The sequence below is a fragment of the Bacillus rossius genome, chromosome 3 (genome assembly GCF_032445375.1).
Source record: "Bacillus rossius redtenbacheri isolate Brsri chromosome 3, Brsri_v3, whole genome shotgun sequence".
NCBI classification, from domain to species: domain Eukaryota; kingdom Metazoa; phylum Arthropoda; class Insecta; order Phasmatodea; family Bacillidae; genus Bacillus; species Bacillus rossius.
Window position 1 is genome coordinate 22,827,533 of NC_086332.1, and position 14,279 is coordinate 22,841,811.

General features: G+C 32.8%; 1 protein-coding gene across 1 annotated transcript; it reads right to left on the reverse strand.

Moving 5' to 3' along the window:
- Positions 1 to 632: 632 nt before the first annotated feature.
- Positions 633 to 13,864, reverse strand: LOC134530337 (acylphosphatase-2). Its single transcript, XM_063365077.1, has 4 exons — positions 13,563 to 13,864; positions 12,123 to 12,139; positions 11,684 to 11,793; positions 633 to 4,364 (listed from the first exon to the last, which is right to left on the reverse strand). Exons 1-4 carry the CDS (start codon positions 13,765 to 13,767, stop codon positions 4,250 to 4,252), a joined length of 447 nt encoding a protein of 148 aa, XP_063221147.1. The 5' UTR covers positions 13,768 to 13,864; the 3' UTR covers positions 633 to 4,249.
- Between the last annotated feature and the right edge of the window lie 415 nt (positions 13,865 to 14,279).

Below are 14,279 nucleotides of genomic sequence, written 5' to 3' on the forward strand. Positions count from 1 at the left end.
CTACAATAGTCCGAACCTGTGCGTGGTCCGTGTCCTTATCCGAATGTGAGTGACGTCACATTGTCTCACCGAAAACTGCCCTGTCCACAATTGCGATGTCCGAATGTATTGATTTCTAAAGTTGTCACCAGAGCGCAGTAAATGTGCCAAAACAAATGTTTTTGTTTATTGTTGTTCTTCACACATCCTTTGTAATTATTTTTATGTAGGCCCTACTATCTTTACCCCCTCATTTTTTTACCTTCACTTTTGTTTTTTATTCTTTATCATTTCCATCACAACTCTGATATGCTAACCCTTCCCCTCAAACGTAAATTATGTATAAACCTACACCATTTCTCAAGGTTCAATATTTGTTGTTTTGCCTTACTTTTATTCGTTTTCTTGCTCATTCATACCTGGTTCGCCTCGGCTTCCCTTTCCCCTCCCATAACCATCTCATATTACTACTATTTTCTATGTAAATACTATGTTGTGCATGTCCTGGCCCTTTTTTACTTTATGCACCCAACCCTTCATTTGCTTCAGTCTTGCTTCCCAGTTATGTACCTACTCTTTTCCCAGCTCTTTAAAAATCTTTTATTTTGTTACTGCCTCTATCCTTCTCACACTTTTATTCTCAATTTCTACCTGAAGCTCTTCAAACTTTGCACTGTCTCCGTTAAGAGTGCACTAAATTTGGGTTCTGAAAGGATTGTATAAGGCTAACATTTCTTCATTTTAATAAATGTTTTAGTTTCCTAAGAAAATTGTTCCCTCTACATACCACTTAAGGGGAATAGATAGGAACCAAAATTTGTTTCTCTATTTTCATGCCATACATTTTTTTTTTTGATAGTCAGGGATCACATATCAAGAGATATTTAAGATCATAACATGGGGTCTAGTGACAGTATTATTACAGTACCTAGTAATCATTCATAAAAATGAATTTAATTTTAAACACCAATGACTTTGCAGGGAAAACTGTTTAAAGCAGCAAGTCATGATTAACTTAAGGCATTTCACTAAATATACTGTCCATTTGTATCTCTCCTCCTTACACCAGAAGCTGTTCCATGAAAACTATTCGGGAGGGGCTATCATTAAGAGACAAGATTATGTGGTGAATTGCGATAAAAAAGAAATAATACCGAAAATAATGTCCATACACTATAAAAAAAACAACACACAAGTGAACACACCATATAGCACCGAAACGCAACTAAAATCATTTAATTAACAAGAATTTTTTTATAAATATTTACCCTGAAATATTTTAATATAATCTATTCAGCAAGAAGTTTGTACCTACCTAAATGTGTTCACTAAATATATTGAAACAAAATTTCTTTTTTTGTTCTTGCAACTATTATTAGTATTTATTATTCTATTACAACATTGGTACACTTTTCAAACACACGACAAACACTTGCTAATTACTTTTATGGTTCTAAGTAGTTGGCACATGTATTACAATTTATTATATTGTAAAAGTGCATCATATATCAGTCAAAATGAAACTGTTTTGGTGAAATAAGTATAATGAAACATTTAAGTGTCATATTTGTTTAATAATATGCAATCTTTGTGAATAAACTCAATTCAAAAAAATAAAAATAATGAAATCTCCTATTTTACAAATGTAATCAGCCTAAAAATATAAAAAAAAACATAAAATCTTGTCCCTAGCTATCACACAAAGAATGATGTTGCAAAAAATGAGATTAAATAAGTCGAAGATTGGTTTGGAATAATTACAAATTCTGGTCCTAAATACTGAACTTTAATTCATACAACTTTTGATGAATGAATAGCTTAGCACATAAATTTAAGTATTTAACATAAATATACCCTACCAAATGAAATAAAAAAAAAAAATTTGGGCCCTCTTGCCTTAAACCAATGACACTGTTGTTTTTTTACTGATATTATTTTACTTGTGACTATGTTTTCACATAATTTACACCAGAATACAGCACCTACTTTGGCCAAAAATTTGATTAAACAATACTATGCTAACCTTAAATATGTGTTTACCTCAAACAATTTCCTAGAATTTTTTTCTTAGTTTATGCAACTCAAAACATTTAAAATGTTATATTTTCTACAAAAAAAAAAATTGTGTTTCTAATTTTTATACGCTTTTAGGAATGTATTTCCAATTAGTATCTGTTTTTAAGTGTTTTCAATTTCTAGTTCTTGTGGTGAATTCTGACATAAAAAAAATGCTCTAAGTAATAGTACTAAGTGGAAATTATTTCACCTCTGCAAGATTTTTAAAATTTTAAATGCTACCAAAATTTCTAATGAGAAACTTAACATTTCTGACCCAAAATGACATCATTAAAATATATTTACACTGATGAAATACATCTCACACCAGTTTAACTCAACTGAAAACAGTAACACCAACAGTATTAAATTATTTTGCCACCATAAACTTGTTGCGGGGGAGGGGGGGGGGGGAGGTCGATCGGTCGGCTTTAAGGTGGAAGGTTAGTGGGCGCCACCACGTGGTGCGGCACGTGGACCCGGTGAGACTCCTAACTCAGGGCGTGACGTCGCCCATGTGAGACGTGATATTCCCCTTGAAAACATCTAGCACTAATTCCTGCCCGCTCTCAGCATCGGGCACGCTTTTACCTACGCAGTGGGCTCTCAGGCGTCCCACACGCCGTCACACTCCACGTGGTCACACAGATTGAAAATAAAAGAATAATACTGTACGTTAAATTCGCACACCTGGTTTATTCCGCTTATTCAGCTCACACACGTACACGGTTGAAACTGTACAAAACGCCCGCGGCACGAATCGGTTTAGGGGTGATGAGCCACCACGTGGTCACATATTAAATTACGTAGTACGAGGAAAAAGACCGAGACTGGCCGTAAACTAATTAATAAAGCAGTCCCCCGACCGAGAGCTGCTCCGAGGACTAAAAGAAAGTGATTGAGACGAAATTAAAGTTAACAGAATTACTTGGCAGAGAAAACAAGCGGTGAGGTCCCCGGAGTGCTGATGCGTCTGCTCTCGGTCGTTGATGGCGGAAGACTGGGCTGAGATCATGGCTCGCTCGACTAACATGGCGTCCTCCCGGCGAAACAATTGCCGTTAAAATATTTGCGAATTCGTGCCACGGGAAACTAAATTAGCATGACAAGAATGCATTAAAAATTATGTGACAATTTTTGAATAAAGAGAAAAGATTGTAAAAATTATAATTATTAAGATTTAAATTTAATTATTGTCTGGCTTCGGGTTTCCTCGGGAATGTCCGGAAATGCTATGATATTTTAATACATTATTTTAAAAAAAAAGTACATAAAACCCTCCCGGCCGATCTGCCATCACGTTGCACTTAGGGAATATAAAAACAAACAACACAATTCTATTAACTTATGTTTTTAGGGGTGCGGCGCACTGGCTCGACAGCGCCCTCTTGCCGTCGAACACACACGCACGCACACATACGCACGGGTAGGCGGGAGGTTTGAATGGAGGGTGGGTGGTGCTTGGGCGGTGGCATATCGGACTTAAAAGGGGCTGCAGGCCCGGACGATGTCAAACTACAAATAAATAACAAAATATTTTGTATTCTATTTACTTAAAATTAATAAGCATAATGTGTAACACATATTTAAAAACTCTGACAAGAAATAAAAAAATTTGGAGATATTCACTGCACTTCTTCAAAACTATGTAGTACTACTTTAGTGGGTAAATCAATATCGAAGACCCAGCATTTTATTAAAAGTTATAACCTTATTATAATATTGTTTATTAAATGTGATCAAAACACTTGGGATCAAACACATTAAAACTACATATCACATAAAAGATAGACAAGGATAACTGACTAGATATTTAATACTTTAGAAAAACTAAAATATCTCCATAGTAATTCTCAACAGTAACTAAACCATGGATTTAATACACTCAAAATCATGGGCAAAGAATACAATAATTATTTGAGCAATATTATAATTTTATATGTGCATGCAGTGTTGCAAATCTTATATTAAAATATGTAGGTACCATAAAATTTGATGTAGGTACTACGAAGATAATTTTATTAACTCCAAAACAGAATTTAAAAAAAAGTCACACACATTCTAAGTATTATTGGTTACAAAAAGACGATAAGTTGAGTCCCTCATACCACAAACCACAAGTACAACAAGCATGGAAATATTTAGGAAGAACTGAAACAACGATGCTGGTCAAATTTTAAATATGCTTCATTATTTAACGGTCAGAAGCACAGTGTTAATGGCGGATTTTGAAGTCACTGAAGGTACAATCAGATATTTCTTTTTCTTTTTTAAACTCAGCTTTGTCAATCCGAGAACTTGGACTGCCAACTTTACTTAACCAATGTTTCCTGAAAGAAGAAAGAACTGTTTTATTCACATAAAATTGTTCTTTAGAACACATACCAATATTCACTGTAAAATTATTCCCACATACTGGTACCAAATCATTCTAATAACAGTCACTTGAAAAAGATAACCAAATATAATAGTGCTATGCTTATAAAGCAACTTGAATAATTCTATAGTGGGGGTATAACTATAATTTGCCAGTGGAAATCAAGTTGACTTGTGCCCTTTACACCATCCACTAAATAATTATCACATGGTTATATTTTTAAACCATTAATATCATCAAATTTTTGCCTAAATTGAAATATCAATAATTAAACCATTTGGACCACTTAACATTGGCCTAAATTTTCACCATTCAAATACTTGTATGCACAATTTCTGGCGGGACATATACATTTCTTGAATCGATATTATTATTTTGTTTTTACGTCAGCCACATTTATGACTACTGTGAAAACACAATCAAGTAAAAATTAGCAAATAATAAAACTGTGAGTTTACTTAACATATTCTTTAACGGCTGACAAGGCATCTTTCATTAGTAAAATAGTAATATTTTAACGGGTATGTGTGTTCAGGTTAAATGTTAACCAAAAAGTGCAGATACAATAAATAATCATGGACACTGATCCCCAAAAATCAGGATTACAAACTGGTCCCACTTGCAATTCCAAATAAGACTGTTTTTTATACCATTTATGAGACAATAAAATACACTGCTTATTTATGAAATGTTAACTTTTTAAAGGTAAACATGTTTTGAGTAAAATAATTTTAAGGAAAAGAAAAATCTCACAAAAAATGGGATGTAACAAAAATACTTTAACATGCAGATGTTTTAATTTTAAAACATACCCAATTTAAGCAAATACATTCTCAAAAAATTGAAAAATCTGGATTAGGTATTAACTTTACACTTCATAGCTGCAAAATAAAACCCTGACAGCAAGACCCTTTTCTAATAACTTTCACCACGATATGTAAAATATTATTAATATAACTTTAATTAACTTTAATAAATGAGAATTACATTTATAAATTATAAGATGAGAATAAATATTAGTTTATTTAATTGGTTGTCATTGTATTAGTAGGTATATTTTTGAGTAGCTTGAATTGCTCAATATCTCAGTGCTAACTTGTACACACAATATAGATTAATGTAATTAACTAAATAATAAAATAAAAAACATACATGTGATTACAATGAGTAACTTCAATTCAATGGAGGATAATCAGTTGAATTTGTACTGGGATAATATGCCACACAATTACTTTCATTAAAAGTTTTTTATTAGATTTAATTGTATTACAACAAAAAAATATTAACTACTAGCTGCAGTACCCGGCTTTGCCTGGGCTGAACACCGGATGATATATTGTCCGCGAGTTACAGCAAAATTACTGTTTGTGTATCTGTGACCTATGGTTTTCTGTTTACCCATGGCAATCGGTTGAAAGGTAAGAAGTTGATGCGCTACAGCGCCATCTAGCGGCGAGTTACAAAAAAATGGTTAGCATAAAAACCTTCTCCATGATAAAAACACTTCGATGTGCCAACTTTCATGGCGATCGGTCAAACGGTGTAAGAGTTTATCGACGTCATACATGCCAACATCCAATTATATATATTCTTATATTTCAAAATTTTGGGGCTTTCACTTTTGCGGAAAGTGGATGTTCAGGACCTCGAATGGTTTGGAACACTCCATCTCGAAAGAATAGATATTTTAAATTCCTGAAATTGTCGAAATTTTGGGGCTTTGTTCCCAGAGAGGGGCGGGGGGTTCGAGGACCCTGAATGGCTCGAAAACACTTAAAATCGAAAGAGATAGATTTTTAAAAATTTTTAAACTTTGAAATTTTGGGGCTTTAACCACCTGGGGGGGGGGGGGGGGAAAGTGACGTTGAAGACCCCGAATGGCTCGGAAACACTCCAAATCGAAAGAGATATAAAGGAATATAAGAATGTAGGCATTTACTGTACTCCTATCTACCATAATAACAATATTGACAAATAGAAAGCTTATTACCTACCTATGAATAATTATCTAAATATTAATGAATAACTCTATGTTTAAGAATTTACGTACATACATAATATTAAACTTCAAACTATACACACCAAAAAAAACTAAGGATGTTTGTGAAACTATTTTTTATTTGTCATAATGTTTAAAACATTTGTAGGATTTGTTTATATGTAAAACTGTGGTGGCAATATTCCACTTATCCAAAGGAGTATAGAAATTAATAGAGATATCACTCCCTGTACACACCACAAATCTTTGAATTAAGTAGAAAAAAAAAACTTAGTCCAAAATGAAACAAAAAGTATAAATAACAACCAATTTGACAAAAAAATTTATACAACTGGAATGACAATGTTAACATCCGCCTGAAATTTAATAGAAGTAGGTAGGTAAGAATATATATATATATATATATATATATATATATATATATATATATATATATATATATATAAGAAATTGAAATTAAAACATACATAAATAAAATTATCTCACACTCAACCAAACATAATGTTTAATATGAAATAAAGGAAGATGGCAATTACACGTAACTATTCTAATTAATAAAAAAAAAATCAACTTTCCTGAAATAGTAAAATTCAAATTTTTCAACAATATATTACATAATTGATAAATATTTCTGGACATCGGTCTCAGCAGCCCTAAGACTCTTGACGCTCAGCAGATAAATTATAAACACTAAACCAAACTCCTTTCAAATAAGTAGGTACTGTAAAAATATAACAATATTGACAAATAGAAAATATTAGTAGGCTTTACCAACCTATGAATAAATTTCGAAGAAATTTACAAGTTTAAGAATTTATGTACCTACATAATATTAAACTTGAAACTATCCACACAATAAAAACCTAAGAATGTTAGTGAAACTAATTTTTTTATTTGTCATAATACCTAAAATACGTATGTTTCCAAAATGAACAAAGTATAAATAATGACCAATTAGACAAAAAAAATTGTACAACCCGAATGACATTGAAAACATACATGTGAAATTTAAAAGAATTATGAGTGCCCTAAGTAGGGAGAAAAAATATATATAGAAGAAATTAAATAAAAAAATAGGTGAGTGTACATAGGTACGCACATGAGAAGTTATACTTCTTTGGCATCATTAAAAAATAGTTTTTAATTGCATGCAAAAATAATGCGTGGAGTCCCTCCGCGTGGAAGTGAAACTTCGTAATGTGGAAATGAAAATAGGAAGGGGTAGAAATTGATTTTTAGTGAAATCATATTGTATCAAAGCAAACTAAAAAAAATAAAGGAAATAAATTTGTAACGATTCATAGATTGATTTTCATAGAGAGAGAGACACCTATTGAATGTCTATAAAACTAACTTTTTTATGAGAGCAGATTTTCATGAAATAAATCATGAAATCATTCAACGATAAAAGCTGTTTATGTAACTAAGCAAACGGGTTCGCCCCAAGGAGAAAATTGACGCGGCGAGACCTCGTGGACATAGAGATATGACACACACTCACTATTTATGTGTCTATGAAACATGATTTTTTTTCTGCAATTTAAATTGTAATATACAAAAACGGTATTGAAAATTGAAACAAATATGGCGACACTACAAACTGTCAAGATCTTTATTTTTTTCTTACTCTCTACTTAGTTCCTTACAATAGCAAAACGTAACGTAATGGCTTGAAAGCTATTGCTCGGCAGACATAGAGGAATGACACTAATAGTTTGTATATCTATGACACACATTACATAAAATTAAGATATATTTTTTTAACCCGTTTAAAATTAATTTTTTTTAGACAAAAGATAGCCTATGTCCATCCCCAGGATATAATCTATCTCCTTGCCAAATTTCATTACAATCCGTTCAGCCGGGAAAAGGTAACTAACAAACAGACAAACAGTCAGTCAGACAGACAGAGTTACTTTCGCATTTATAATATTAGTAAGGATAAGGATAGCACATTCATGACTACGCAAACTTTACAAGACAAGATAAGCAAACAGCTGTGAGCTACCACAGAAGTAAACTATGAAATTGTTTGCTTACGCTTTTATGTTTTATGTTCCTGAATAAAAACCGTAAGAAAAATAACTTTCATAGGAAACCATAAAATACATATAGGTAACAAGTCTTTAATACAGATTATTTAAGAAGGTACAAGTTACTCGCAATCTAGAAAAAAAGTCTAAAAAAAAAATTTACAAACAGAATTTTGATTTGCGATAATTTCGGAATGTGACTAGCAACACTGTTCTTTTCCATCACCTCAACAACGAAGCCTCAACAAATTAAACGCAACTAAGGGACAATGTTATGACATAATTAAATGGCTAAGCTAGTTCTGAATATCAATTTCTTCATCATTAAGCCTCATAGAAAACTAAGTTTTCACACATAATAAATTATACAGCTAATCAAACCAAACACAACGAAAAACTGCCACATCAGAAAAAAGAGAAGCACCGCTTCCTTCTTTTTTTAACCTTCAATAATATATTTATCAATGACATCACCCAGTTCGTTAATCACTCTACTGGTGTACTTTTTGCTGATGATCCTAAAATCTTTATGATAATTTCCACATCTAATGACTGCTTATTATAACAATATAATATTTACGAAGTCAACAATTGATGCAAACAAAATTTATTTACACTAAAAACACATTAAAAATGTTTTATAAATTTGCATAGCAATACGGAAGCGATATTGATGAATTTTCCAATAAGGCAGTGCTGAAGTAATTATATGTACATTCTTAAGGTAATAGTATGGAAATAGGGCATTTTGGACAGGAAATATTAATATATTTGTTTAGCACAAATACATTTCTTGAAAAAATTACATTAGAGCAAGGAATATATTTTTGGTATTGTGCTATATACTAGAATAGGTAGAACTGAAGTATAATTTACAATATTTAGGACGTTTAAATCATATTTGAAAACATATAATTAAATTACGAATACGAATTACATATAATTAATTTATAAAAAGTGGTATTGCAAAATATACTGAACCTGGTGGGTTGTAGTATATAATACGATACCATGGGACATATATCTATGGTATTGTGGTCTACACTAGAATACGTGGGGCTGTAGTACATAATATGATACTCAAAAGCATAGGCGTGTGCAGGACTTTCAGTAGTGGTGGTGCCAGAATACACAACAGCCGTATCATTCACGGACCCGAGCCTAAAGCGGGGGGTCCGGGGGTCCTCCCCCGGAAAAATTTGGATTTGAAAGCGCAAAATGGTACTATTTAAGGTGTTTCCGAACAAAAACATTAATAACACAGATGTAAAAATTTTAACATTTTTTATGACAAATTATGGCTTTGAACGTTATAATCGCCAGGAAAACTATTAAACTATTTACAGTTTTAAGCTTTGTTGAGCCATAAAGTAAATTGCACAAATTGTTTGCACGGAATTCATGCTGGTGGCTTTGAAAAACCGTACTTACATGTTTTCTGAAGACGCGAAATAAATGCTAGAAAAAACATTCTCAAATGTTAAGTTTTAAAATCAACAAATCAAGGGAGTTTTTGTAACATACCTCAAATATGTAAAATATTAAAATAATAAAAATACACAAATAAGAGTGGGCAAAAGTTTTAACTTTTGGAATACAACAAAAATGTTTTGTCGGCGACTGCATATAAGTCATCGAGTAATCCTTTTCGGGATCAGGCTTTTTAATTTTAATCACCCATTTATACATCATACAGACAGATATATACAGCAATTAACGAACCATAACAACTGTCAACTAGTGAAAATAAAATGATAATTAATTAATGAGTGATCATCGTAACAAACACAGGCTGTACTCGTGTACTCATTAGAACAGTAAACTGATGAGTAAACAGTAAGAGTAAACACTGCACAGTAGTGCTACCTGGCGGACGGCGGCTATTATTCCGTGCGCCTGCCGAGTGGAGTGAACAGTGGACACTGAGTGTGCATTCTATGTAATTCGAGGAGAACTAGGAGAAGTATTTACATTTCAGAAGTTTCGCAGCCGCGGCCCGCGTGTACAACACAAGTAATTGCACCTGGCTTGTTTCCGTGTGTATAGTTGGTTCGATTGATAATTGATATACTGATAGTGTTATGAGCACATATCTGTAACTCGACACAATTGGAAAACATATTTTTTTTTTGGAAATAATACGGTTTTTTGTAAGTATGTATTATTTCTGCTTGTAAAAAATAAAATAACGTTAACCCTAATGGTGGTGCCAAGGCACCTGTGGCATCTACCGTGCGCACGCCTATGCTCAAAAGTTAGTTTCTCATAAAGAAACATATTTTGTTCAAAACAAGCATTTGAATTTTTTTTCCGACTAAAACTACCATATTCCTGCGCTTGTTCCATACAAATGCATGGGTGGTAATGTCAGTGCTGCCATTTTGGTGATATCATCAATATTTTTATGGTATTGCATTGTAAAATACTCCCCCCCAAGGTGAAAGAGCATTATGACAAACTGAATGCATACAAATGCAGAGGATGTAGATGAATGTGCACTACATAAATACAATCATCGCAAGCACATAAAATGGAAAAGAAAAAACTTATCATATAGAGACTTTTATTAAGTTAAGTTAATTGCATAAACTAGACCTCTCTTGAATTAGTTAATTGCATTAAATATACAGAGGTGCCCACCCCCCCAAACACTATGACTCACCCCCCCCTAACCTAATGATGCAGCCCCCCCCCCCCCCCCCAAATTTTTTAATGCCGTTTTCTCAATGATTTACTCAATTATTTTATAATATTATAAAATTATATATATTAATTATTTTTTAGTATTATATTTTATCACATTTTGCATTAATTAAAACTGATATTCTAATAATAATTTTGGTCATATCAGGTAATATTTCCACCCTGAACCGACAGATGCCAAACTGCTTTTGTTGAGGAAAGTGCGGGGTTGCCATTTGGATTTACAAGATCCCTTTCAATTATCAAAGCACCAGAAACGTATTTTCACATTAGAAGCTATAATTATGTAAATAATATATACATTTTTCTAGTCTTTTAACCCCCTCCCCCCCCCCCCCCCCTGAAATTTTAATGACGCAGTCTGCATCGTTACCCTCTCTTGTGGGCACCCCTGAAATATAGCTCTCTTGACTTTAAAAGCTTGTGCATATACATTAAAACAAGCCACATTTTTTTTTTAATGAGCATTAGAAAAGATATGCTACCATGGAACTATTAGGAATATTATGAATAAGTTACTTAAAGTTAGACACCAACATTTCTTGTACTTTCCTCGGATCACCTTGGATTTCTCCTTTGACCGTGTTCTTCTCAGTGTTCATACACCACCCTCTCAGACCCAGTTCGCGGGCTTTTCCTTGAGTGTACTGAAAACAAGATAATCCACACACCTGTATTTCCTACTTGTAACAATATTATTGCTGGTAATATAAATAAAAATAACTGATATTTACATTTAGTATTTTTAGGACCACAAACTCATTTTCATACTTTTGTACACAGCATTACATCTGAAGGCCTTTCATGGTAGAAATATATCAAGAAATTTACAAGAATATTCAAGCCTTACACAAGAAAATAAACATTTAGATGTGTAAGAAAGTAACATTTAAACACAGTTATACAAAATTTTAATGTTGATGAAGTGATGATATTAAATGCAGTGGTGGTGGCTTTCAAAATTTATCATGCTCACCTTTCTGAAGAATACACCTGGAAAAAAAAATGACATTCATAAATATTTATTCATTCTTGAAGCATGATTACAAACAGGCTACCTACTTATTTTCCAAAAACCCTATTTATTTTTGATGCCATTAGTTTGGAAATGGTGGACAAATGACAGTTACTGTCTTGTTTGATTTCCGCTATTTTAAGAAAAGATTGTATGCTTTCATGTCCATAGTTCCCAACTAATGGCTACAGGGTTTTCGCCAAGTCTGTGAAAAAGTTAGATGTCCCCCAACATTTTAGGCTGAAACAGAACGTGCCGAAATGTCGGTGACATAAACTTTCACACAGACGTAGAGCAAGGAGTAGCTAGTTCACTAAAACTTGCAATGAAAATATTCTACACTGAAATAGGCTCCAGGGAGGATTTATATGTTTTGAAGTTTGCGTACACCACATTTTGACATTTAATGGCACAAACGGAGCGTGGTGGTGCAGCTGTAAGACACTGGGCTTGCATTCCAGAGGAACCGGATTCGCAGCCTGGTCCAGCAATCTTGATTTGTATTTTCCATGGTTTCCCAACATCACTATTACTGGAGTGGGTTACTTACAATATGTTACAACCGATTCCTTTTTCAAATTCATTGACTTGTTTAAAGTGTTTGTCCATCAAATAACCTTGTTTTCAATGAGACGTAGAGCTTACTAAGTTTATGTGAGGAAAAATAGTTTTTGTTTAAGTTGCTGGGTTTGTTACATGTCTGCCATTTTCTAAGCAATTATTTTGTGGTTAGATTGAAAATAGATAGGCACTAATCTAAACAAAAGAACTCATAATATATCTGACAACTTTCTTCTTTCCTTCTATCTAAAGTTCTACCTAAATGTGTGAGATTGCTGTAATTATTCCGTATCATGTACCCAAGTTTATCCATTGATACTGATGGCATGATCCAGTATAAATTTATCTGGTGGTACATGCTGCTTGCCGTTTTCATTTACTACATCGAAAGGTCCTTCCTGTACATAAAAACTTGAATATCACAATACAATTAATAATGTCTGGTCTTGTGGAAAATTTTTCTAACATACCCATTTTGCGATAATAACTAATTGTTTTGTCACAAGTTTTTGCTATGTGTGTGTATATATATATATATATCCTTAGCATATTTATATACATCTATATATAATTAACATGTTATCTACTCTTAAAACATATATTAACATTATATTATAAGATATAACTTATAGTTACCAGTAATTCATCTGTGAAAGGGAATTGCAATACGTCAAATAATTTACCAGTACTTAGCCATATTTTTTTTTGTAATTGGTTAACAGCTTGCGCCAGCAACCAGAACCCTCAACACGAATGGATGTGGCCACAAAATCCTCAACTATAAATAAATTAAAACAAATAATTTATCATTTTTACTTTCAAGTTAATTTCTTTACCTACCTTGCACTCTACCAAATACTTCAAATTCTAAAGCTATCAACTTAACAGCATCTGCCATTGTGTCAATAGTTAAACTGTTTTTCATACACGTATAGTGACTTAAAATCGTCGCGTTACAAAAAACCAGAATAAATTCGACGAACAAAGACCTTAACATTTCAATACTACATAACCAAAAACAAATTTTGTTACTGTCAGTAACCATGGTTACCCACACAAAAATTTATAGAAGCTATATTCTCATAGTACCGACTGAAATATGAGCAAGCGCTACACTATGGAATTCGAACCGAAAAATGGCGGATAGCTAATAGGGAAGTGTATATGAGACACAGAAAAGGCGCACTTTTTATAGTAATAAAATAACACTGGACTTCAGAAACATATAGAATCACAAAATTTACCACTGCTGTAAGCAATGAGCGTTTCTGAAATGCTGCAGTTATAGCAAAAGCAGTCCCTGCATGTCTAAAATATATGTGGAAGAGGTGGTAGGATAGCATATGTAGATGTAACATCGACCCAAGTGTCTCCCCTGCTCATAGTCCGTTATGCTGCGCCAACTCCTGAACCACCCCTGCCCGTGCAGTGTGACACTTTAATTTGTATATTAAGAATGTACTTATATATTTAATAATGGGTCATGTATTATTTTATGTAATTTTTTTCCACAATTTTTGTAATTTCTTTATTGTTATATGTCTTTCTAAATAATAT